General features: G+C 43.7%; 1 protein-coding gene and 1 long non-coding RNA gene across 4 annotated transcripts in view; one reads left to right on the top strand and one right to left on the bottom strand.

The window, feature by feature from the left end:
* The window catches only part of stx16 (syntaxin 16), a 57,543-nt gene extending 37,489 nt beyond the window's left edge, over nt 1-20,054 (bottom strand). Inside the window, exons 1-2 of one of the 3 annotated variants that reach the window (XM_043710083.2) lie at nt 19,917-20,054; nt 1,519-1,626 (exon numbers count right to left, since the gene is read on the bottom strand). In XM_043710083.2, the coding sequence (XP_043566018.1) occupies nt 1,519-1,626; nt 19,917-19,997 (189 nt within the window). In that variant the 5' untranslated portion in view covers nt 19,998-20,054. Of the gene's footprint in view, nt 1-1,518; nt 1,627-19,847 lie in introns of all 3 variants that reach the window. The other 2 variants (XM_087995014.1, XM_043710081.2) reach the window with 2 other exon arrangements.
* Nucleotides 1-27,975, top strand: part of LOC148147680 (uncharacterized) — a 320,610-nt gene that overhangs the window by 19,212 nt on the left and 273,423 nt on the right. The gene's annotated exons all lie outside the window — the stretch shown is intronic.

Here is a 27,975-nt window from a genome sequence, read left to right as displayed (position 1 = left end):
GCCCTCACCTTGATCCGTTCTTATTGAGCCAGTTACAGATGACAACTCACTAGTAATGGCTTCTCTTCCAGTTCCTGTACTATTGTCTCTGGTGTCCCCCGATATCACATCTACACGTCTCTCAGCAACATCATACAAAGACACACCAGGTTCCAAGTTAACACTGACAATACCCAGCTCTACCTCATCACCATCTCTCTTGAGCTCTGAATTGTCTCTTATTTCTCATACTACTTGTCTGACTTCCAATGCTACACAAACAGAAACGCTTGCTGATTAAGCATTATGGAAAGGTGAAAGCCATTGAAGCTTTCGGCTTCTGCCATCAGCTATGCTCCCACCCCTGTCATTGTCCTAAGTTGAACCAGATTGATTATATCTTTATGTTCTATTTTACCCTGAACTCAGCTTCTGACTGCTTTTCATCCCTAGAACTGTCTATTTCACCCAGACTGATATCCTTCCCCTTTTCTGCCTCTGCCCACTTGCCCCATGTGTTTTGTTCCCTGTGAGCATAACTTTCTGAATCCATCTCATTATCCGCTCGGGGACCCCGCAGCCTTCATGTCTCCCAGCATTTTCTGCTTTTGTCTCCGAATGCTCTGCTGGCTGGCCTCTCTTTATCCACATTATGTAAGCTTCAACTCATCCAACACCGTACTGCCAGGATTCTGGCTCACAACACCTCCCATTTCTTTTATCATCCCTCTACTCACTGACCTCACTATTTCCACAAACATCTCGCATTTTAAAAAAATCTTACCCCTGCATTCAAATTTCTCCATGATCTCATTCCACTCCAATTCAGCAACGTCCACCAGCCCCATGTCTCTCGGAGGACTCTGCTCCTTCAGTTCTGCCCTCTCACCTTCTTTTTCACCACAGTACCACTGGCAGCTGTGACTTCACCTGCCTAGGACTAAGTACTGGAAATCTCTAAATTCTCCACTACTGCATCTCCGGTTCCTTTAAGCTGTTCCCCAAAACCTGCCATATTGACCAAGTTTGCAGTTCCTTGTCTACATATCTCCTTATATGACTTGGAATTAACCTTTATCTTACAGGATGCCTATGATACACCTAGTTTACAATGTTGAAGGTAATATATAATATATTGTTGCTATTGGTCACAGAAAGTCATATAGAATGCAACCCCAAGCAACGGATACAGAGAATCTCCCCATTTCTTACCACCACAAAGACCCAGACTCTGATTGCGGGAAGCCTCACTTTCGTCCATCTATCTGCCGGAATTTGATTTTAGAGAGCTTGCCCATACTGTGCCAGAAAAACCTTCCCCCAAGATCCACATCTGATGATAGGGACGCCTGTTCTATCTGGTCATCATCTATAAGCTCAACTCTTACCATCAAACACTTACTGACTGAAGGGACTCTTGGACAATCCCCAACCATGTACAACATCCTTAATACCGATCCAACTTCCACAGTGAAATTGGGGAAGTCCCCAACATCCCCTGTACAGACTGTGTTACCCAGAAATGTGCTAGCCACTTACCTGCTCCACTCCATCCACCCACTTTGGAGGCAGTTTCTTAGTTACGCCAATGGCAGCTTCTGGATCCAGACTGATCCCAGACACCAATGCCATACGATCATCAGCTATCTGTCAACAAGACAAACACAACAGTCAATGTACTCCTTCTATATAGCAATCCAACATCATCTTCTAGTTGCACATCTCCAGATACTGAGGAGGAATAGAAGAACGTCACCAGACTAGTAATCCAGATCACCAAGCTGATATTCTGGAAAACTTAGATTCGAATCCCACCAAGGCAGATGATGAAATCTGAATTCACTAAATGATCTGGAATTAAAAACTAATGGCGATCATGCTTTGTCGATTGTCATAAAACCCATTGGCTTACTAATGCCCTTTGGGAAGGAAAGCTGCTGTTCTTCACTGGTCTCGCCTGTATTTGACTCCAGACCAATAACAATGGGTCATAAAGGACAGCGTTATTACACTAGATATTTGATAGGTAGTGAGGGAAACAACAAGAGGGAAAAGCAAATTGACCATATCTTCACAAGTCTACTTATAACAGTATTGGTAGAAGTGAGGCCAACATCTTGCCACTGTGGAGATGATGCCCTTTCTTCATATTGAGAATGGGTCTAGATTAGAATGGTGCTGGAAAAGCACAGCAGGTCAGGCAGCATCCAAAGAGCAGGAAAATCGGCGTTTCGGGCATAAGCCCTTCATCAGGAATGAAGGCAGGGAGCCTCTGGGGTGGAGAGATGAATGGGAGGAAGGTGGGGCTGGGGAGAAGCTAGCTGAGAGTACAATAGGTGGATAGAGGTGGGGATGAAGGTGATAGGACAGAAAGGAGGGTGGAGCGGAAGAGCTTCAGGGCAGAGGAGATGACCTGGTTCATATTGAGGATGCCCTCCAGCAGGTTCTATGGCATTATCACTGCCATAAATGGGAATAACTTTGAATAGATCTAGCAACTCAAGAGGTGCCATGGGCGATTAGCAGCAGCATTATATTCAGCCACAATCTGTAACCTCATAGCCAGACACATCCCTCACTTTACCATGACATCAAACAGAGCTGAATAAGGAGTGCAGGAGGCTGTATAAAAATGAGGCATCAATCTGCTGAAGCTAGGACACAGGACCCTTGGAGTGCCACACAGCATGCAACATGGGTATGCAATCCCAAAACCAATGGATCAGATTAGGTCTGCCACATCTAGATATGAATGGTGGTTAAAAAAAAAAACTGACTGAAGGAGATGACAACTCCACAAACATCCCCATGCTCAATTTTTTTTTTGCATGGGGTGGAGTGGCAGCACATCAGTGCAGAAGATAAAACTTGAGCACTTACAATAATCTTCTGCCAGAAGTGCTGAGTGGATGATCCATTTCTGCCTACTCCAGAGCTCCCCAACATCACAAATATCAGTCTTCAACTAATTTGACGCACTCCATATGCGAGCTGCAAAGGCTGTAAACCCTCCAAACAATCCTGTAGAAACACCAAACTTCTGTGCTCTAGAACTTGCTGCACCCTAAGCAAGCTGTTCCAGTACACTGACATCTACCTGGCAATGTGGAAAATTGCCTACGTATGTCCTGTGCACAAAAAGCAGGACAAATCCTACCTGGTCAGCTACTATCCTATCAATTTACTCTCCAACATCACCAAAGTCATGAAAGGAATCACCAATAGTGCTAGCCAGTAGCAGATGATACTCAGTTTGGGTTCTGTCAGGGCCATTCAGCTCCTGACCTCATTACAGCCTTAGTTCAAACATGGGCAGAATTCCAGGGTAGGAGTGACTGCCCTTGACATCAATGAATGAGTGTGGCAGCAAGCAGCCCAAACAAAACTGGAGTAATGGCAATTGGGGGATGTCTCACCACTAGATGGAGTCATACCTGGCACTCAGGAAGATAGTTGTGATTGTTGGTCAGTAATCTCAGCTCCAGGACATCTCGACAGGAGTTGTCTACCTAGTGTCTCGGCTAGTGTCCTCAGCCCAACCATCTTCAATGACTTTCCCTCCATCATTAGGTAAGAACTGGGGATGTTCACCAATGATTGCTCAAAGTTCAGCACATTTGTGACTCCTCAGATATTGAAGCAGTCTCTGTTCAAACGCAACAAGATCTGGACATTATCCAGGTTTGGGCTGAGAAGCGGTAGGTAACACTTATGCCGTTTAAGTGTAAGACAATGACTATCCCCACAAGAGAATCTAAGCATCACCCTTTGATGTTCAATGGCATTACCATCACTAAATCCTATTAACAATACTCTGGGAGTTACAATTCACCAAAAATTGAACTCTGCTAGCTATATAAATACAGTGGCTGCAACAGAAGGTCTGAGGCTAGGAATTCTGCATACCTTGCCTCCTGCTTCCCCAAAGCCAGTTCACAATCAACAAGGCACATCTCAGGAGGGGACAGAATACTCTCCAGTTGTCTGGATGGGTGCAGCTCTAACAACATACAGGATAAAGGTAAAAACAACCGACTTGACACTGACATTTTTTACAAACCCACCGACTCCCACAGCTACCTGGATTACACCTCTTCCCACCCTACCTCTTGCAAAAATGCCATCCCGTATTCCCAATTCCTCCGCCTCCGCCAGATCTGCTCCCAGGAGGACCAGTTCCACCACAGAATACACCAGATGGCCTCCTTCTCTAGAGACCACAATTTCCCTTCCCACGTGGTTAAAGATGCCCTCCAATACATCTCGTCCACATCCCGCACCTCCGCCCTCAGACCCCACCCCTCCAACCGTAACAAGGACAGAACACCCCTGGTGCTCACCTTCCACCCTACCAACCTTCGCATAAACCAAATCATCCGCTGACATTTCCGCCACCTCCAAACAGACCCCACCACCAGGGATATATTTCCCTACCCACCCCTCTCCGCGTTCCGCAAAGACCGGTTCCTCCGTGACTATCTGGTCAGGTCCACGCCCCCCCCTACAACCCACCCTCCCGTCCTGGCACCTTCCCCTGCCACCGCAGGAACTGCAAAACCTGCACCCACACTCCCCCCTCACCTCTATCCAAGGCTCTAAAGGAGCCTTCCACATCCATCAAAGTTTTGCCTTCCATATCCACCAATATCATTTATTGTATCCGTTGCTCCTGATGTGGTCTCCTCTACATTGGGGAGAGTGGACGCCTCCTAGCAGAGCGCTTTAGGGAAAATCTCCGGGACACCCGCACCAATCAACCACACCGCCCTGTGGCCCAACATTTCAACTCCCCTTCCCACTCTGCCGAGGACATGGAGGTCCTGGGCCTCCTTCACCGCCACTCCCTCACCACCAAACGCCTGGAGGAAGAACGCCTCATCTTCCGCCTCGGAACACTTCAACCCCAGGCATCAATGTGGACTTCAACAGTTTCCTCATTTCCCCGTCCCCCACTGCACCCTAGTTCCAAACTTCCAGCTCAGCACTGTCCCCATGACTTGTCCGACCTGCCTATCTTCTTTTCCACCTATCCACTCCACCCTCCTCCCTGACCTATCACCTTCATCCCCACCTCTACTCACCTATTGTACTCCATGCTACTTTCTCCCCACCTCCACCCTCCTCTAGCTTATCTCTCCACGCTTCAGGCTCTCTGCCTTTATTCCTGATTTATTGCATCCGTTGCTCCTGATGCGGCCTCCTCTACATTGGGGAGACTGGACGCCTCCTAGCAGAGCGCTTTTGCCCGAAACATCGATTTTGCTGCTCGGATGCTGCCTGAATTGCTGTGCTCTTCCAGCACCACTAATCCAAAATCTGGTTTCCAGCATCTGCTGTCATTATTTTTACCTAACATACAGGATAAAGCAACACATCTAACAACTTCAACATTCGGTTTCTCACTCGTGATGCGCAGAGACAGTAGTGTGTAACATCTACAAGATGAACCGCAGTAACTCACCAAAGCTCCTCTAACAACACCTTCAAAACCTGCTTTCTCAACCAGGTAGGAGAACAGGAGCAGCAGATACATGGGAACACCACCACTTGCAGGTTCCCCTCACCATCCTAACCTGGAAATACATCGTTATTGCTTCAGTATCACTGGGTCAAAATCCCAGAATACCTCCCTAACAGAGTTGTGGGCGTTTCTACACCTTCTCCACGGCAATCTGGAATGGACAATAAATGCTGGCATAATCTGTGATACCCATATCCCAAGAGTGAATAAGAAAGTAGGGGCACCAGGCCATGTCAAATTGTTAATCAGGTCCTTTAATTTAAGAACCTAAAGCTGTTGCACAAAAAGTGCCAAACTATGCAGTTTTCCCCACATACAGAATAGCTACTTTGTTTCTCATTTCAATGTTGGCTGATACTTTCATAGGCTTTGAAGGGGGAAACAGAAAATACTGGATGCACAGTAAATCTTGAGGTGTGGAACCAGGGCAATGATTCAGGCTTCACTGGTCAGGCAATTTCTGCTACAACATTTCAACTGTGCCAGCTCAAAGAAAGGTTTCTGCTACACTCCCAAAACCCACAAGGTGAACTTGCCCAATTGAAGACAGTGACACCCCGGTTAGCAGACAGCTTGGTTGACGGCACACTCAAAGTTACACCATTATATCTGGTGGAGAAAATGGAGCGTTGTTCCACAACTTCTCTCCAACCATATTTGAATACAGTAAGCAATCACACCAAGTACATTTCCCACACCTCTAGAATAATGATGCTGAAGGCATTGATCAGAAAAATAGATTAAACAGAACTACACCCAGTACTCCAAGTGTGGACAGGCCAGCAGGGATGAAATCGCCAGTCAAGCGATCCAGTGAAATATCCCTGCATTCCCTGACACAGTGAATTAAGAGTCCACCACCACCTCATGGTTTTCATTCAAAGACTCAGACTGACCCTGCCAATTTATGGTCTTTTGCTGTCTCATCTACTGTGCCTGTTGCTTTCGATGTGGTCTCCTCTACATTGGGAAATAGGACGCCAACTCGCAGAACATTTCAGAGAACATCTCAGGGACACATGAACCAAACAACCCCACTGCCCTGGGGCCAATCACCTCAAATCCCCCTCCGATCCACTAAGGACATACGAGTAATGGGCCTCCTTCAACACCAAATCCTAGCTATCTGAAGCCCAGAGGAAGAATGTCTCATCTTCCATCTTGAGAATCCATCCACACAGCATCAACATCGATTTCACCAATTTGCTCATCTCCCCTCCCCCCACCATATCCCAGATCCAACCCCCCAACTTGGCACCGCCTTCTTGAACTTTCCCACCTGTCCATCTTCCTTCCCACCTATCTGCTTCGACCTATCACCATCACCCCCACCCCACCTGCATCGACATATCGCCTTCCCAGCTACTTTCCCCCCAGCCTCACTCCCATCCTCCTATTTAACTCTCAGCCCCCTTTCCCCTCCCTCCCCTCACCCCAACTCCTCCCACACCCACCCCGCCCTACACACACATTCCTGATAAAGGGCTTATGCCCGGAACATCGATTCTCCTGCCCCTCGGATACCGCCTGACTGGCTGTGCTTTTCCAGTGCCATACTTTTCGACTTTTACTGTCTATGCTGCTCAAGCCCTGAAGAAGGGCTTATGCCCGAAACATCGATTCTCCTGCTCCTTGGATGCTGCTTGACCTGCTGCACTTTTCCAGCAACACATTTTCAGCCATGCTGCTCAAACACCTTGCTGACCCCACAAGGCAAAATCAAGGGCCCAATCAAATATTTGTGATATACAATGCAGTACAGAAGGCAGCCACTGCACAATGAGGCTACTCTAATGAAACAGCCAGCAGCAAACAGGTTATACTCAAGGACATGCCACACTCAAAATGTAAACCAAGAAAAGAAATACTGATAGAATTTCAGGGAAGAGGCACGCATGGGAAGAATGTACACTCTGTTGGTTTTAGCAGCCAGACACCTCTCACTCTAGATTCAGGATCAGTTCCTGCGGATTGGAGGGTGGCTAATGTTGTCCCACTTTTTATGAAAGGAGGGAGAGCGAAAACAGGGAATTATAGACCAGTTAGTCTGACCTCAGTGGTGGGAAAGATGCTGGAGTCAATTATAAAGGATGAAATTACGACATCTGGATAGCAGTAACAGGATAGGTCAGAGTCAGCGTGAATTTATAAAGGGGAAATCATGCTTGACTAATCTTCTGGAATTTTTTGAAAATGTAACTCTGAAGATAGACAAGGGAGATCCAGTGGATGTAGTGTACCTGGACTTTCAGAAAGCCTTTGATAAAGTCCCACAAAGGAGGTTAGTGAGCAAAATTAGGGCACATGGCATTGGGGGCAAAATACTGACTTGGATTGAAAATTGGTTGGCTGACAGGAAACAAAGAGTAGTGATAAACGGCTCCCTTTCGGAATGGCAGGCGGTGACCAGTGGGGTACTGCAGGGATCAGTGCTGGGACCGCAGCGTTTTACAATACAATTAATGATATAGATGAAGGTATTAAAAGTAATATTAGCAAATTTGCTGATGATACAAAGCTAGGTGGTAGGGTGAAATGTGAGGAGGATGTTAGAAGATTACAGGGTGACCTGGCCAGGCTAGGTGAGTGGACGGATGCATGGCAGATGCAGTTTAATGTGGATAAATGTGTGGTTATCCACTTTGGTGGCAAGAACAGGAAGGCAGATTACTACCTAAATGGAGTCAAGTTAGGTAAAGGGGCAGTACAACGAGATCTAGGTGTTCTTGTACATCAGTCAAGGAAAGCAAGCATGCAGGTACAGCAGGCAGTGAAGAAAGCTAATAGCATGCTGGCCTTCATAACAAGAGGAATTGAGTATAGAAGCAAAGAGGTCCTTCTGCAGCTGTACAGGGTCCTGGTGAGACCGCACCTGGAATATTGTGTGTAGGTTTGGTCTCCAAATTTGAGGAAAGACATTCTGGCTATTGAGGGAGTGCAGAGTAGGTTCACGAGGTCAATTCCCGAAATGGCAGGACTGTCTTATGTTGAAAGATTGGACTGACCAGGCTTGTATACATTTGAGTTTAGAAGACTGAGAGGGGATCTGATTGAGATGTATAAGATTATTAAAGGATTGGACACTCTGGAGGCAGGAAACATGTTTCCGCTGATGGGTGAGTCCCAAACCAAAGGACACAGTTTAAAAATAAAGGGTAGGCCACTTAGAACAGAGTTGAGGAGAAACTTCTTCACCCAGAGAGTAGGGGGTGTATGGAATGTTCTGCCCCAGAAGGCTGTGGAGGCCCAGTCTCTGGATACTTTCAAGAAAGAGTTGGATAGAGCTTTTAAGGATTGTGGAATCAAGGGTTATGGGGATAAGGCAGGAACAGGATACTGATGGAGGATGATCAGCCATGATCATAATGAATGGTGGTGCTGGCTCGAAGGGCAGAATGGCCTACTCCTGCACCTATTGTCTAATAACATACCCGGGCCGGGGGTATTTGGGAACATTATCAAATAGAAGATCCTTGAAGTTGCTGATCAAGGAGAGAGAAATGACGACTAAGGGAGAAACTCAGAAGGGGATGCTGCCACTGACTGGCCTCTAATGGAGCAGACAGAGCTAGGGCGAGTGGTTAATCAAAGTCAGGGGGAGAGGATACAGCTGGCGTGGCAGAGGATCATGAGAAAAGACTGTAAGACCACAAACTGACTTAGAAATAAGGACAAAGCTGTGAAAGCTATCTTGCTGAGAGCTGGGCTACCTGTGTAACTGAGCAAGAGCAGGATAAAGAATGTGTGGGATTAGATACCAGAGGCTCTAGCTGCAGAATTCTGCAATGAATAAAACAGGACTATATTCAATGAGTAAGAACAGCTGAGTGCACACGCTTAGGTCTCAATTCAGCATGACAAACTTGGGCAGTGTCTTTTTTGTTCACTCATGGGACATGGACATCTCTATCCGGCTGGCATTTTATTGCCCAGAGCTAGCCACTACCAGTCTACATGCTGTAGGTTGACCCACAATGCCCTTAGTGAGGGAATCGCAGAATTCTGACCAAACAGAGAAGAAACAGCGATATATTTCCAACTCAGGATGGGGAGTAGCTTGCAGGGGAACTTGTAGATGATGGTTCCCATGTTACATCTGCTGCCGTAGTCCTTTTGGGTGGATGTGGTCATGGGTTTGGAAGGATCTGTCTAAGGATCTTTAGTGAATTTCTGCAGTGCATCTTGTAGCTAGTATATATTGCTGCTACTGAACGTCAGTTTCTAAGTGGACAAGTCCTGGCAAATGATTTGATTCAAAATAATACTAACTCAGGAGCAAACAACACAATGGGGGCATGTCAAATATTTCAGTACACTCTACTAAACCATGTTATAGGGTATAAGACCACACTGGGCATCCTCTGCTGTCAAACACAGTAAACTGTCGATCCACCAGAGAATTTTCATTTGATATTTTAAATGAGAGATTGCAATGTTTTATATCAAAGAGGATTAATGATAGAAGAGGGAGTATTGAAACAAAGTAAAGATTTGCAGTCATTTAAAAATTCCTGTTAAAGGTGAATTCTCAACACAAGACTAAATTGGGCCTTAGCACCAAAACGTTCGCCCATTTGTAGTTTACAAATGATAAATTGGACAGTACCTCATCCAACTCCTGCAGCGATTGGCAGCAACCATCAGACCCCAGTCAACCAGGGAGACCAGAACAGAGGAAACAGACACAAGTGGTCAGATCAGAACAGTGAGTAAAAAACACATAACAGATTGTAAGTTAACAGAAAGCAACATCCCCAGTAAGGACTATAACCATGCGTCAGTGCAGTTACACCAAGTTCACTGGCCAAGAGCAGCCAGCTCAGATTATCTGCAGGAAACAAAATTAAACTGCATGACAACATTAATTCCAGGATGATTCATTATAATGCAGAGAAGGGTGGAAGGAGCACTCCTCGTGACGGTAGGTTAGTTAATCTATGCAATTGATAAATGTGGTTGGCGGGGCAGGGGGGTTTACTGAGCCAGTGTAAACTAGGTGAATTCACCTGGAGAATAAAACCTGCAATAACATTTTAATAATTAATCACTGCACTTTAACCTAAAAAGCTCCACACAGAGAGGCTCACCAGCAACAATAGCATCTGATGCTTGTCAAAGACTTGTATTGAGATCACAACTTATCACATCTCTCCGAAACATCACAAGTGCTCCACCAATACTGAATGACATTTCAGGTGCAGTTACTATCATATGGGCAAACATAGGTAGGAGCCACCTGGCAAACAGTGAGATTCCACATGCAGCACCACATAAATGACTCATTAAATCAATTCTTTGATGTTCTTGGTTGAGAGAGGCATGCCAGCCTTAATATCCCCCATTCTTCCTCCATTGCTCAGTTTCGCAGCTGATCTGAAAAACAGAAACCACGAGGACAGCACTCCCTCTGCACTGTAGTAGCAGACGAGCTTAAATGTTGAACTGAACATTAAAGTGGGCGTCACGGTGGCTAGCACTGCTGCCTCACATCGCCAGAGACCCGGGTTCAATTCCCGCCTCAGGCGACTGACTGTGTGGAGTTTGCACGTTCTCCCCGTGTCTGCGTGGGTTTCCTCCGGGTGCTCCGGTTTCCTCCCACAGTCCAAAGATGTGCAGGTCAGGTGAATTGGCCATGCTACATTGCCCGTAATGTTAGGTAAGGGGTAAATGTAGGGGTATGGATGGGTTGCGCTTCGGCAGGGCGGTGTGGACTTGTTGGGCCAAAGGGCCTGTTTCCACACTGTAATGTAATCTAATCTAATCTAATCTAATCTAAATGGTCAAGAGTTTTATTAAGTTTTCCCAAACAGACAGGGTTTCTGGTTAAGATTGTCTAATACTGCACAAAGAACTAAACCATCTTTGTCAGAACGTAAATGTCCATTTATCAAATGGAACACTCTCAAATTATCTGGAGAAGGTAAGCATTCCTTTACCAAACACTGTCACATACAGCAAGCTTTTGCTAACTTTACACTGTGTACCTAGAAACTTAACAGCTGTGGATTAGACTTGACAGATTTAGTTACATTTTCAGATAGATAACAATTTTTCCACCAACTCCCTCAAATTCTCTGCTTAGTCAATGTTCCAGACTATTTGCTAAACAATTTGTTTCAGTTAAAGACTTTTTAAAAATGTAATCTATTATTTTTCAAATTAATCTGTTCAGATATATTACACATCTCTGGAGTAGGTGGGACTTGAGCTTGGGCCTCCCAGTCCAGGGGCAGGGACTTTGTCACTGCTTCATAAGCCCAACAAAGTGATTGGCTTCAGCTGCTCCCAAAAAAATTCAGCCCCCTGATCACAGAGTCCATCTGCAGCCTCAGTTTGACCAAATGTTGGCACACCACCTGATCTCAAAACCAGCTTCCAATTCCACTTCCATTCAACCACAAAGACCAACTAATTTGACTTCAGACCTCGGTCACCTCCACCATTACCTCTGCCGATATGACCATTCTAATATTATCTTGTCTGGCTTCTCAACCTCCACCTTCTGCGAGACCCAGCACATACAAAGCTCTATTGATGTTTCCACTTGTGAAGGATCCAAAACGAGAGATCAGGAATCAAAGCCAGTTATTAATGAACCTAATGAGTAATTCAGCAGAAAGGTCTGACAATCAGAGTCATTAGAATATGGAATTGTAATTGAAGTATATGAGGATTAGAATGACATGCTGATAGACTTTAATGTAGTGTTGGAAAAGACTCATCATTATTGTCAGCACAGACTAAAATGTACTATAGCTAACTGGGCCATTACTGTATATGATTCAATAACACTCATATCCTACACCAGAGAACCCCAAGATGACTGTTGCCTTGCTGAACCTACATTGGCTCCAAGTCCCCAACACTTCAAATTCTTATCCTGGTGTTTAACCACTTTCCCAGCCCTGATCTTCATTATTTCTGTAAAGTCCTGAATCCTACAACTCCCGACAAACTCTGTATTTCTCCAAATGTAAATTCTTGGGCAACAGCTTCCTCACCTTAGTTCCCCGACAACAGACATCCTTAGCTCTACTTCACACTCTGAATATGACCATTACATATCCCTCCATAAGTCCTGCAATCCAGTGAGTATTGTCCCTGCGTCTGAATCTGAAACTCCAGATTCAAATACAACAGCACCAACTATTTCCAGTTAATCACAGCATAGCTTAAATACAACGTAGAACTCTCTACATTGCCTCAATGAACCCAGACCAATCTTAGAAACTCCAATCTTCGCTAGATCTCACCCCCACCATCGTCCTGCTTCTTACCCTCGGCAACTGATGATCTCTCTGAATGAAGTAACCAACTCAGGCTTGGACTAAGATGCCATGTCCATTAGGAAATAGACAGAGACAATCCCAAACATCTATAGCATTGGATCTGGAAGAGACTTTCAATTCATTAACCATTCCTAAATCCAGCACCAACACACATACTAGGAGAAAGTGAGGACTGCAGATGCTGGAGATCAGAGTCGTGAGAGTGGTGCTGGAAAAGCACAGCAGGTCAGGCAGCATCCGAGGAGCAGGAGAATCGACATTTCTGGCACAAGCCCTTCATCATTCCTGATGAAGGGTTTATGCCCAAAACATCAATTCTCCTGCTCCTCGGATGCTGCCTGAGTTGCTGTGCTTTTCCAGCATCACACTCTTGACACCAACACACATACTGCATAGTCTATGCTCGCATCTAAAACCATATGCTACAATGTACACTGAGGAAACCGCAGCACATTTACATTCCAAAATACTCCATGACTAAAGCCAGCAAAGACGCACATATTCCTCAAGGTACAGGTGAATCCCAGCTCCAACATACTTGTGGACAAACAGGAATACCGTGCTCACTTCCAGACTTCTCAACAGCTATTAGAGTAGTAGCAGGAATCAAAGGCTTCAGTAATGAAGTGAGATTAAAGATGCTGAAGGCTTAACAACCAAAACAGCACTGGCAATCTGTAAAAATATCCTTCGACATTCAGTTTAATCTTAAAATGGATAATATTAATGGGGGATTGACAAAGGTATTTAAAATCATGAAGAGTCTCAATAAAAAGTGGTAGGCAGAAAATGTTTCCAGTAGCAGTCTCCACAGGTCACAGACTTAATGTCAATTGGGAATTAAAAGGAACAAACATGACAAGACTGAAAATAAATTAGTGGTATTTCTAAACTCGATTTTTTTAAAAATTCATTCACAGAATGTGGAGTTCGGTCAGAGTTTATTGTCCATCTCTGATTATCTAGAGGACACTGTCTGAGTTGGTGGAGGTGAATTCAATAGTAGCTTTGAAAAGAGAATTGCTTAAAAACAGGAAGTGGAATATTTGCAAGACAGAGATGTGGGAGCGATTGGAGAGATCCTTCAGCAAGCCCTCACAGCTGTGCTGAGTTGAATGGCTTCTTCTATACTAAATCATTCTCAAATTTTGTATTCCACAATGCAGTAATTAAACTCCAGCATCAATACATAAACACAAGGATGTAGGATAAGCCGCAAGGTACAGTTACACAACCCACAAACAATTCATGCAGCATGCTTGATACCATACATTGATTAAACCCCAGCATTAATTATAACTCATGTTAAATCATTCCCCATTAATTTTAAACCAGAAAAAATGTATCTAAATAGCATGATTAATATTGCAGGCATTAACGAGAAAAAAGTAGCAAGAATAAATTGCTTCCTTGAAACTCTTCCAACATATTTTACTTTTTTGAATAACTTTTGGAGAGGTTAACAGCAAACTGGGCTGGCACCAAGACTTTACAGCACCTCATCAGATCAGTAGGTACTCACTGAACAATCCTTGAGGAATTAAATACCGCAGAACTTCTCTTCCAAATGTCTTACCTAATGTAGATTTCCTAGTTCTATTGCTCTGACATTCATTGATATTCCACAATTGTTTGTCAGGTTAGCATTGTTACTGACGGATTTTTATTTTACAGTAGATTTACAGGGCAGGAATTGAACGCAGTAAGACAGATTCTGGAGGGGTTTGCAGATCATGGGCAGGATAGTGAGGGCATGGGCCAGGGTCTGAGTAAAGAATCAAATATGTAGGTCAAATATAAAAGAAAATGCTGGAAAAAGTATCAGGTTAGGCAGCACTTTTGGAGAAAGTATTAACATTTCAGGTCTGAGCTTTTTCCAGCATGTTGTGTTTTTAATTCAGCTTTTTCTGTCAAGGTTATAGGTACATGTTCTGGTCAGGAGCTAGGTTCTAATCCTGATCTCAAATGCTGCCATGACATGTTCTCAGAGAAGACAAAATAATACAGATATGATTTCACTATTAATATTATGATAAAAACTGTTTATTGGTAGACATTACTGTGCTATATGTGGTACTTCTGTCACTGTCAGCTACAAGCCAGCCTTTAACAATTAAAACTCTTGCATTAATTAACATACAATTAAGTACAGAACATCCATCAATTGACAGCATCAACCTCTTATACTCAAAAAGAGGTCACCTTGAGAGATCTGTTCTCAGCTTTGGTCAGAATTACCATGATATAGAGTCCTCATTTTAACTCAAAATGCTTGGACATGTAGGAAGTTGAATTACATCATTCCTTCAGTGACCAATTCATAACCTGCAGAGAAAGATAAAGGCTCTTTTCTTCCAGAATAAATTGGTTTGCTCTCTGGCTTCTTGCGAAGTCTGGGTAGAAAAAGCTGTAGTTTAGTAACCAGCAAGGCTCAGATGGTCCCAGTTTTCTCCTCCCTGATACACCCAATATTGATTAAGACTACTGTCCAACAGAGGTGCATTTGACATCAGTGCGCTGGGCTAGAGGTGAAGACACCAATAAAATATCAGCAGTCCATGTGTCAATATTTATCAATATTCAACTGATGTCACTGAAATAAATTATCCAGCCAACAGCGTATTGCTGTTTGTCGGAGCTTGCTGTGCTAATTTGGCTGACATATTTCCTACAATGCAACAATGACTACACTTCACTTCAAAAGTGTTTCATTAGCTGCGTAGCACTTTGGGATGTCCTGAAGTGATAAAACCCATGACTACCTTGGTTTAAATCCAGCTGCTGGGATGACCCAGTAAACTAAGTAATCCTCAAATCAAAGAGGAAATGGGACCCTGGCACAGTACAGAAAAAGATTTACTAAAATGATGCCAGAACTGAGAGTTTATACACATCATGAAAACCTGAACAAATAGGGGCAATTTTCTCAAAGAAAGAGCAGGTGGAGGGGTGGGCTATGTAGTCTTCAGAATTACATACTGAGAGGATAAATAGAGAGGAGATGCTTCTGCTTGCAAGCAAGACCAATATCAAGGGCCGGAGGAATCATTCATAATGAGTTTAGTATAATTCACGAGAAACATCTTCAGGTGAAGAGTGGTTTGAAGATGGAACTTACCACCATTGGGAATGGCTAAGGTGAATAGAACAGATGTACTGAAGGTGAAGCTAAATAAACATCTCTCCCCTACACCTCATCCCAGATCCAACCCTCCAATCCTCTTGAACTGTCCCACCTGTCCATCTTCCTTCCCACCTATCCACTCCACACTCCTCTCCGACCTATCACCATCACCCCCCACCTGCATCTACTTATTGCCTTCCCAGCTACCTTCTCCCCAGCCCCATCCCCATTCTATTTATCTCTCAGTCCCCTTTCTCCACTCATACCAACCCCCACCCCACATTCCTGATGAAGGGCATATACCTGAAACATCCTAAAAATAGAAAAAGATAGCTTAGACCTGAACATTTTCCTATTTTAAAGGCAAATGCCTGATGTTGCATTCCAGACGTAATTCCTTTGGGTCAAACTACCAGTTTTTATTCATACACTATAATTAAAATACAAAAGCAAAATTGGAATAACAACAGTATTGAAAAACCTAATAGAATAATATATTATTTAACTACTAAACAGTACATGTCCTGATATAGTAACAGCTCATAATCACACCCTTTGCAGACATAAATTCAGTAAAATAGATTGTCTCAAATGCAATTCTAGCAGCAGTAAAAGAACCCCCAATTTTTAACAGTGAGAGAGAGAGGAGAAACAGCTTCTCCCTACAGTTTCAAGACCCCAGCAACTGCTACTGAAGGCTAAAACTAAAAAAATCTTAGTTCTGTGCAAACTTGATGCCACCCATTCAGGCTGTTTCTATTGTTCCAACTTGTTAAAAACCCCCAAGACCTCACAAGCTGTTTACAACCTTTGTCACAACCTTTCATCATAAAAAAAAGAAACCAAGACAAAATATATCTCTTAAAGCTGTAGTATCACCATACTATACACATGGATTCTTTCAACTCTAAACATGAAGAGCTTATGCCCGAATCATCAACTCTCCTGCTCCTTGGATGCTGCCTGACCTGCTGAGCCTTTTCCAGCACCACACTTTTTGACTACAAAATAAGTTTAAAAATCTTAATTTACCGTTTGATTTAATTTTTCAAATATAAACTTCGTGAGATAATTTTAGATATTAAAGCCACCAAGATGTCCTGTTGCACTTTTCATGTCTGGCATGTTGTTACGATAATATTCCAGAATCTACTTACTGAAGTCCCAAATAATGAATTGAAACATACAAGATTCTGAAGGAGCTTGATATGCAAATGTTGAGATGATGTTACCACTCGGGAAGGAATCTCGAACTAAGGGTCATAGTTGCAAAATAAGGATACATGCATTTAAAACTGAGGTACAAATAAATTTATGCTCCTGAGTAGTAAAGAGTTGTTGAAAATAGAACACAAAGTATTCAAACAGGAGGTACATAAATGTTTGGAATAGAGGAGTTGATGGCTATGAGGAGCTGGCATGAAGCGTGGGGCAGAAGTGTCATGATTATGTTATAGTGGGACAGGCATAAGGGGCTGTAGATTTTACTCCTGCTCTGTACTCCCAGCAAATGTAGTTACTTGCAAATCGTCCCACATAGTAGATAGTCTTTACCTTATACAGCATGTGTGGACTTGAGTGAAAAAGCATTCTGCTGCTTCTACAAGTTATGGGGTTCCAAGTAAAGGAAAATGTATATTTTGCAGTTTTGTTCAAACTTGAATCATAAGCTATTCATTACATCATTGTTAACGTAGAATTAAACCATTAAACATATATGCTTTCAAAATAAAAGCGCAAATAAAAACTCTACACACCAAGGGGTCATATTTGTAAGGTGAAAGGCAGGATGTTAAGGAGAGATTTGAGGAATTTTCTTTCACCTGGAAGATGGTGAGAATCTGAAATAGCTCACCCTGGGAAGGTAATCAAGGTGGGAAGCATCACAAACATTACAAAGAATTTGGATGAGCACATCCAGCCATCATAAGCGTCATGTCAATTGCTCGATTTGGATCTGGGGAATGAGATGGATCAAGTAGCAGAAGGAGACTTTAGCTATGGAGAAAGACAGGAAGCAATTCAGTGGAAAAATAATTAATTGGAAGAGGAACACCTCAATGGAGTGAGAATGAATCTGAAACAAAAAGGTTGACAAACAAAACAGTGTAACAAATGGTTGTCTGGAAAGAGATGTTACAGTCACAATCCATTTCCACAAGGGGAGAATGCAGCACAAATAAAGTCAGAGTTCTCAGATAATAAAATAAATAACTAGTAAGACGAAGCAGGAAAAAGGTGTGTGGTGTTGTGGTCAAGTCACTGGACTGAAAAACAGAACCCTGGGGACAAGAGTTTGAATCCCACCATGCTAGATGGTATGATTTGAAATTAATTAAAATTTGGAATAAAAGCAAGCCTAATGGCAACCAGATAATGTTGATTACTATTGATTAACTACATTTGCTGGAAGTACATAATGTGGGACCATATTGATAGTTGCAAAAGAACCATCTGGTTCACTAACATCCTTAGCAAGACAGTTGATTCTTAACTATCCTCTGGACAATTAGGAATTAACAATAAATGCTGACCTAGCAAGCAATACCCATGAACAAATAAAATGCATATCACACATCATATGGATAATACAACCAAGAACCAGGTTGAAGGTTCATAGTAAACAGAAGAGACTGGACAACAAAGACAACACAATATTAACATGACACTACTACGATGTTTTCATAAGCATTTGCCTTCTGCTACTTTACCCACTTTTGTAAAATGCTATAATACAGGCTTAGTAGCAAAGTCAAAGTAAAAGGGTCAGCATGTGCACAAAGTTTGCTTTGTGACAGAAAACAGAGTTGTGGGAAATGATTGTTTTCTAGACTGGATGAAGTGAGGTTGCCAAATAAAATTTGAGAGTATAATGAATCATGAGCAGAATAAATCAAGTGGACGTGAGTGGTGGAATACACTGGCATGCAGCAAATGATATTTAATGCAGAAAAGAGAAATACATCTTGTATGAATAACAAGAGGCAGTGTAACAAAAGAAATTCCAGATATGGTGTTGGACCTGGGTTTATACGCATGAATCATTACAGGTGGAATGTAGTGAAACAGAGCAGACAGAACCTTGCGTTTTATAAGTAAAAGCATAGAGTCTAGAAGCAAGGATGTTACAGTAAATCTTTATACCAATTTAGGATCAGCCTCAACTGGACTATTAACTACAACATCAGGCATTGCACTTTAGCTAGAATGTGCAGAAAAGATTTAAAAGCACGTTAGCAAGGATGAGACACTTCAGTTACGCAGGTAAATTGGAGAAGTTGCCACTGTTTTCCTTGAAGAGAAGATTGAGACATTTGGTTCAAAATCATGAAAGGCTTGGGACACAGCTGATGGGAAAACCTGTTCCGATTGGCAGGAAGTTGGAAAGCCAGTGGAAACTGATTTCAGGCGAATGACAACAGAAATCACAGGTGACAGGAGGAAACTTCTCTTCAGGAACCAGGCGGTCAGGGTCTGGAAGGTGCCACCTGAGATTGTAGTGGAGGCAAAAAGCAGTCGTGGTTATATGAGGGAAATCGGATGGTTATCGGGGGAAGAAATATGGGGCTAACAGGACTGAGTGAATTGCTCATGGGGTGACCTGGCCTCTTTCTCCGTGACTGTTCAGCGGTTTAAGGAATCGAATGGCCCTTGGAGCGATATTCTGTGTAATGAAGTTAGTTTTATACTACACCGCATGTACAAATTATACAGAATATTCCACATCTGTATCTTCTATAATAACCTGTGCGTGCTATACATCCACACTGTGGTCTGGAGGGTTATTGCTAGACTCTGTATCAATGGGTCATGTTACCCATGGCCCTGGTGCCGGTGCCGGTGCCGGTGCCGGGCCTGGTGCCCGCCCGGCTTGCTGCTCCCTTCTCCCGGCTGACAGACTAACACGGGGACGGGGACGGGGACTGGCACTCACCGCAGCGCTGCCGCCGCCGCCGCCTCGGCCCAGGGCCAAGGACAGGACCTGTCCCGGCTTTGTACTCACTTGCTCGGCCAGCAACTGCCGGCTCTGGGCCGCTCGGTTCCGCATCAACACATAGGCATCGGTCAGGCTGCGGGTAGCCATAGCTGCCGCTACTCCCCGCTCACCGGCCCCTTCAATCCCCTCAGCCCGGGGGGGGGAAGGGAGAATCTACAGCACCCGGAAACCATCCGGGGAAGGGGATGACTGTAGCACCCGGAAACCACAACCTACGGGGGGGCAGGTCCGTCCGCCTAAAGATACCGACTCAACCTCGTCGGAAGGTTCCGGATGTGTGTGTGTGTCCTCTCAGGAGAGCCACTTGCTGAGAGACTTGGTATTCAGGCCTCAGGCCCATTCTCTGTGGTGTACCGATCAAATTCTCAACAATATCTCGTGAAAACACAACTGCCCAGTCAAATTAAGCCTCACTAGCCACATTTCTTTCAGCAGGTATGCTTGAATTTTTTTCCCCCTTCATTCATGGGATGAGGGTGCCACTGGCCAGGCCAGCATTTATTGCCCATTCCTAGTTTCCCAGAGAGTAATTAAGAGGCATCCACATTGCTGTGGGTCGAGAGTTACATGTAGACCAAACCAGGTAAGGATGGTAGTTTCTTTCCGCAAAGGACATGTGTGAACCAGATGGTTTTTTCCATTAATCAGCAGTGTCATCATTAGATTCTTAATTCTAGTTTTTTTTATTTGAATTCATCTGTGATGGTGGGATTTAAACCCAGGTCCTAGAATATTATATGGGTCTCTCGGTTAACTGTCCAGCACTAATACCACTCAGTTATCGCCTCCCCAAGTGTGCCTTTCATAGGCATGAAAGGTTCTGCTGCATTCTCATCCCCAAACCTCATGATCGTGGACTTTCAGAAATGAAATGAGAATAGTCATAATTGTAATGTGCTGTCTGTTTTATGATTGGTCTACTTGAAACAACAAATCGAGATCCATATATTTTCAGGGTGGGCAATGAACACATGATGATGTATAACGTAACACAGCCAAGGTCCAGAATCCGTCAGTTATTGTTCACAAGCTTAAATTAACATAGAATCTCTACAGTGCAGAAAGAGGCCATTTGGCTCAGGGAGTCTACACCAATCCTCCAAAGAGCATCCCGCTCAGACCCAACCCCAGCCTCCTAACACATCCCTCTATCACCGCATTTACTAAGGCTAACCTGCCTCACTTGCACATCTTTAGACTGTGATTGGCAACCCATACAGATATGGGGAGAACATGCAAACTCCACACAGGCAGTCACCCAAGGCTGGAATGGAACCTGATTCCCTGGAGCTGTGAGGAAGCAGTGCTAACCACTGAGCCACCGTGCTGCCAGGTTTGTGGAGATGGTGGTGCATTGGTAATGTAATTAGACTCACAATCCAGAGACTCGAGCTTATGATATAGGGGACATGCATTGGAATCTCAACAGAGCAGCTGTGAGAATTTAGATTAAATTAATAAAAATCTGGAATATAAAGTCAGTCTCATTAATAGTAACCAAATTACCTATGGCAGATTATCCTAAAAACCCACCTGGTTCACTAAAGTTCTTTAGGGAAGGAAATCTGCTATCCTTGCCTGGTCTGGTCTGGTCTACAATTTGGCCTCATACTTGTAGCAAGTGGTCAATTACGACTGGGCAACAAATGCTGGCCTTGCCAGGTGATACCTGCATCCAATGGAAGAATAATTTTGTTAAAAATACCAATACCAAAGGTCATTGTATGTTTCGGGAGGAGTGGTTTAGTGGTGGTGTCACTGGGCCAGTGGTCCAAAGGCCCAAGCTCTGGAAACACTGGCTCAAATCTGAGCACAGCAGCTGATAGTATTTACATACATTTACTTCAATCTAGTCTCAGTGATGCTCATGAATTATAAAAATCCATCTGTTTAACTAATGTCCTTTAGGGAACAAAATCTGCCATCTTTGCCTGACCTGACCTTTATGTGACTCCAGACCCACAGCAATGTGACTGACTCTTAACTGCCCTCTGAGATGACCTGGCAAACATTCACTTCAAGAGCTATCAGGGTGAAACATGGGCTCAACTTCAACCCATAGGAAGCCACTGTTTCAGACAGGAATAAATATGGTGGTAGGCTGGAAGCTTTTTTGGCATGTCCATGGACAACAGATCTTACAAAATATTACTGTTAAATATTTTATAATTTATATTAATATAGTTTTTAACATAGTGGAGAATTCTGATCTCTTCAAGGTTAAATATGCCACAAATAAAAAGGGGTGGTAAGGTGGTTAGCACTGCTGCTTCACAGTGCCAGGGACTCAGGTTTGATTCCACACTCAGGTGAATATCTATGTGGAGTTTGCACATTCTCCCAATGTCTGCATGAGTTTCTTCTGGGTGCTCTGGTTTCATTTCATACTTCAGACATGTGCAAGTTAGGTGGATTGGCCATGCTAAATTGCCCCCATAGTATCCAGGGATGTGCAGGTGAGGTGGATTAGTGCGGTAAATGTGGCATTATAGGGATAAGGTGAGAATCTGGATCTGGGTTGGATATTCTTCAGAGGATCGATGCCTTTTCCCCATTGCCCTGCATATGATTACTATTGAAAAAACCATCTAATGCCATGTTAAATATCTCACACCACATTTTCAGGCAATGCATCCCATTAGATTTCATTATTTCATTTCATTTCATTACATTACAGTGTGGAAACAGGCCCTTCGGCCCAACAAGTCCACACCGACCCACCAAAGCGCAACCCACCCATACCCCTACCCCTACCCCTACATTTACATTTACATTTACATTTACCCCTTACCTAACACTACAGGCAATTTAGTATGGCCAATTCACCTGACCTGCACATCTTTGGACTGTGGGAGGAAACCAGAGCACCCGGAGGAAACCCACGCAGACACGGGGAGAACGTGCAAACTCCACACAGTCAGTCGCCTGAGGCGGGAATTGAACCCAGGTCTCTGGCGCTGTGAGGCAACAGTGCTAACCACTGTGCCACCATGCTGCCTCATTCCGTAACCTAGCAAGTCACTATGTGTAAAAGACTTTTTCTCACATCACCCTTGCTTCGCTTTCACATCACTTTAAATTTATACCTCTCATTCTTGTAACCTTTACAAATAGAAACAGCTTCATACACTATTTACTCTGGGAAAAAGTGAAGACTGCAGATGCTGGAGATCAGAGTCAAGATTAGAGTGGTGTTGGAAAAGCACAGCAGGTCAGGCAGCATCCGAGGAGCAGGAGAATCGACGCTTTGGGCAAAAGGCTTATGGGCCAGGGTGCTGAGAGATAAATGGGAGGGGGGATGGAGCTGAGGGGTAGGTAGCTGGGAATGCAGTAGGTAGATGGAGGTGAGAGTGAAGGTGATCGGAAGGAGAGGAGAGGGTGGAGCAGATGGGTGGGAAGGACAGTGGACATGGAGGACAGGTCAAGAGGGCAATACCGAGTGGGAAGGTTAGATCTGGGATAAGGTGGGGAAGGGGAAATGAGGAAACTGGTGAAATCCATATTGTTCCCTGTGGTTGGAGGGTCCCAGGACCTGCATGTCCTTGGGGGAGTAGGAAGGGGAGTTAAAGTGTTTGGCCACGGAGTGGTGCGGTTGTTTCGTGTGTGTGTGTGTGTGTCCCGGGATGTTCTCTAAAATATTCTGCAAGGAGCGTCCTGTCTCCCCATTGTAGAGGAGACCATATCGGGAGCAACAGATACAGTAAATGATATGTATGGAAGTGCAGGACAATCTCTGACGGATGTGGAAGTCTCCTTCTCTGTCCAACCTTCTAGGATTTTGAAAACTTCAATCAGCTTTCATCTCAGCCTTCTTATCTCCAAGGAGAACAACCCCAACTTAGAGTCATAGACTGTTAGAGAGGTACAGCACTGAAACCGACCAGTCGGTCCAATTCGTCCAAACCGACCAGATATCTGAAATAAATCTGTGTTCCATTTGCCAGCATTTGGCCTATAACCCTCTAAACCCTTCCTTTTCTTACCCATCCAGGTGCCTTTTAATTATTACAATTGTATCAGCCTCCACCACTTTCCCTAGGTACCTTCTGCATGAAAAAATGTTGCCCCTAAGAACCCTTCTAAATCTTTCCCCTCTCACCTTAAACTTATGCCCTCTAGTTTTGAATTCCCCTACCCTGGGGAAAAGACCTTATCCATGCCCCTTATGATTTTATAAACCTCTATAAGGCCTCCAATGCTCCAGGTAAGGTAGCCCCAGCCTATTCAGCCTCTCCCTGTAGATCAAACCCTCCAACTCTGGCAAAATCCTTGTAAATCTTTTCCAACCCTTTCAAGTTTCACAATATTTTTCCTATAGCAGGGAGAGCAGAACTGAATACAGCATTCCAAAAGTGGCGTAATCAATGTCCTGTACAGCTGCAATATGACCTTCCAACTCTGATACTCAATACACTGACCAATAAAGGCAAGCGTACCACATGCCTTCTTCACAATCCTGTTTACCTGCCATTCCACTTACAAGGAACAATGAACCTGTAGTCCAAGGTCTTTTTGTTCAGCAACACTCCCAGAACCTTACTGTGGATTCAGTGGAAGCCCACAGAACAAGAAAGGGTTAAGTTGGACTTAATTAGGTTGGGAATGAGTTCTTAGCAGATGCTTACAGGGCAAAGAATAACGGTTTTGCTTTGCGAAAACATAGTGGCACTTGATTAGATTAGCGATGAGTTCTTAGTAGCTACTTAAAGGACAAGAACAGTAGTTTTGTATTGCTAAATGGGTAACTGATTATAGAGAGAACATGGGACCATTAGAATTGTTGGAGCACTTAGGCGAACAGCATGGGGGTAGTGATGTGATGCTCTTCACTGAACTATAGTGGTTAATGGTTGAAGCGCTTAAGTGGACAGCAGGGGGTAACCTCAGAAATAAGTTCCAATTGACATTGCTATAGAAACTGACATTGCTATAGAAATTAACCTTGCTGTAGAAATTGACATTGCTATGGAAATTGACATTCCTATAGAATTCGACATTCCTATAGAAATTGACATTGCTGTGGACAGAAAACACAAAACCACAGAAATCACATGGATATAAGAATGTGAGCCATGATTGGACAGGAAGCAGCAGCCTTACACCATCTTTGCAGTTGCCTTGTCCCATCCATGTAACTGACACACTTCTGCAACAAAGACTTAAAGAAGAGATCGTGGAGTTTCCGTGCCTGATTATTCCTATTATCAGGGAAAATGAGTACCCAACACTCATTAAGTGTATTAAGTCCTGCCCTGATTTGCCTTACCAAAATGTAGTACCTCGCATTTATCTAGGTTAAGCTTCATCTGCCACTCTTCAGTGCATTAGCCCATCTGATCAAGATCCCATTGTAATCTGAGGTAACCTTCTTGACTGTCCACTACAGCACCAATTTTGGTGTCGTCTCCAAAGTTACTGACCATACCTCCTATATTAACATCCAAATCATTTATATAATCGACAAAAAGCAGTGAATCCAGCACCAATCCTTGCAGCATACATTGGTCTCTGGCCTCCAGTCTGAAAAGCAACCCTCCACCACCACCACTCTCTGTCTCCTATCTTCAAGCCAATTTTGCATCCAAATGGCTAGCGCTCCCTGGACTCCACATGTTCCAACCTTGTTAACAAGCCTACTTTGCAGAATCTTGTTGAAATCCTTGCTGAAGTCCATACAGACAATATCCACCACTCTGTCTTCATCAATCCTCATCATCACTTCGTCAAAAAACTCAAGTTAGTGAGACATGATTTCCCACACACAAAGCCATGTTGACTATCCCTAATCAGTCCTCGCCTTTCCAAATACATGCAACTCCTGTCCCTCAGGATTCCCTCCAACAATGTGCCCACCACTGATGCCAGGCTCACTAGTCTATAGTTCCCTGGCCTTTTTTAAACCACCTTTCTTAAATAATGGCACCACATTAGCCAACCTCGAATCTTCCAGCACCTCACCCGTAGCAAGGAGCCCAGCAATCACTTCCAGAACTTCCCACAAAATCTTAGGATCCACCTGATTCGATCCCAGGAATTTATCCACCTTTATCCATTTTTAGGAAGTCCAACACCTCTTCCTCTGTAATATGGACACTTCTCAAGATATCAGTATTTATTTCCCAAGTTCTTTAGCTTCCACAGTAAACACTGATGCAGAGCATCCATTTAGTACCACCTGCCCTATTCTCTCTCTAGTTACTGTTTTGTCCTTAATATATTTGCAGAAACCCTTTGGATTCTCCTTATCCCATGTCCCCTTTTTGCCCTCCTGATTACCCTCTTAAAAAATTCTACCATTCTTATATTCTCTATGGATTCACTCGATCCCTGCTGTTTATGCTTCCTTCTTTCAATTTCTCTAGTCATCCAGCATTCCCTAAGGCCTACCATCCTTGCCATCACTCTAACAGGAACATACTGTCTCTGGACTCTCATTACCTCATTTTTGAAGCCTTCCCACTTCCAGCCATCCCTTTACTTGATAATATCTGTTCCCAATCAGCTTTTGAAAGTTCATACCTAATACCATCAAAATCAGCCTTCCTCTAATTTTCAACTTTAACTTTTAGATCCGCTGTATCCCTTTCCATCACAATTTAAAAACTAATAGATTTATGATCACTTGCCCCAAAGTGCTCCTTCGCTGATACCTAAGTCACTTGCCCTGCCTTATTTCCCAAAAAAATGTCAAGTTTCGCTCTTTCTCTAGTAAGTACATCCACATACTGAATCCGAAAATTTTCTTGGACACACTTAACAAATTCCTCTCCATCCAAGCCCTTAACACAATGGCAGTCCCATTCCATGTTAGGAAAATTAAAATCTCCTACCATTATCACCCTGTTATTCTTACAGATGACTGAGATCTCCTTTCAAATTTGTTTCTTATTTTCCAGCTGACTACTGGGGGGCCTATAGTACAATCCCAATACGCTGATAATTCCTTTCTTATTACACATTTCCACCCAGATAACTTCAGTAGACTGGATGTCGGTTTGTCACTGAGCTGGGAGGTTCATTTTTCAGACATTTCGTCACCATACTAGGTAACAGCTTCAGTGAGCCTCCGGATGAAGCGCTGGTGGCAAAGCCCGCTTTCTATTTATGTATTTAGGTTTCCTTGGGTTGGTGATGTCATTTCCTGTGGTGATGTCATTTCCGATTCTTTTTCTCAGCGGGTGGTAAATGGGATCCAAGTCAATGTGTTTGTTGATAGAGTTCCAGTTGGAATGCCATGCTTCTAGGAATTCTTGTGTGTGTCTCTGTTTGGATTGTCCTAGGATGGATGTGTTGTCCCAGTTGAAGTGGTGTCCTTCCTCATCCGTATGTGAGGATACAAATGTGAGAGGGTCATGTCTTTTTGTGGTTAGTTGGTGTTCATGTATCCTGGTGGCTGTTTTCTGCCTGTTGTCCAATGTAGTTTTTGTTACAGTTCTTACAAGATATTTTGTAAATGACATTAGTTTCGTTTGTTATCTGTTTTGGGTCTTTCAAGTTCATTAGCTGCTGTTTTAGTGTGTTGGTGGGTTTGTGGGCTACCATGATGCCTAGGGGTCTGAGTAGCCTGGCAATCATTTCCAAGGTGTCTTTGATGTAGGGGAGAGTGGCTAAGGTTTCTGGATGTGTTTTGTCTGGTTGTTTGGGTTTGTTGCTGAGAAATCGGTGGACTGTGTTCATTGGGTACCCGTTCTTTTTTAATGCACTGTATAGGTGATTTTCTTCTGCGCTTCATAGTTCCTCTGTGCTGCAGTGTGTGGTGGCTCATTGAAATAATATTCTAATGCAACTCCGTTTGTGGGTGTTGGGATGATTGCTCCTGTAGTTCAGTATTTGGTCTGAATGTGTTGTTTTCCTGTAGATGCTGGTTTGAAGTTCCCCATTGGCTGTTCGTTCTACCGTGACATCTAGGAATAGCAGTTTGTTGTTGTTTATCTCCTCTTTAGTGAATTTTATGCCAGTAAGGGTATTATTGATGGTCTTGAAGGTTTCCTCTAATTTGTTTCGTTTAGTGATGACAAAGGTCGTCATCCACATGGCGGACCCAAATTTTGGGTTGGATGGTTGG

The sequence above is a fragment of the Chiloscyllium plagiosum genome, unplaced genomic scaffold (assembly GCF_037043375.1).
Source record: "Chiloscyllium plagiosum isolate Xiang-an unplaced genomic scaffold, Cpla_swu_hap1 HiC_scaffold_15, whole genome shotgun sequence".
NCBI classification, from domain to species: Eukaryota; Metazoa; Chordata; class Chondrichthyes; order Orectolobiformes; family Hemiscylliidae; genus Chiloscyllium; species Chiloscyllium plagiosum.
The sequence above is the reverse complement of the archived record's forward strand: the minus strand, read 5'-3'. Positions and strand labels throughout refer to the sequence as shown.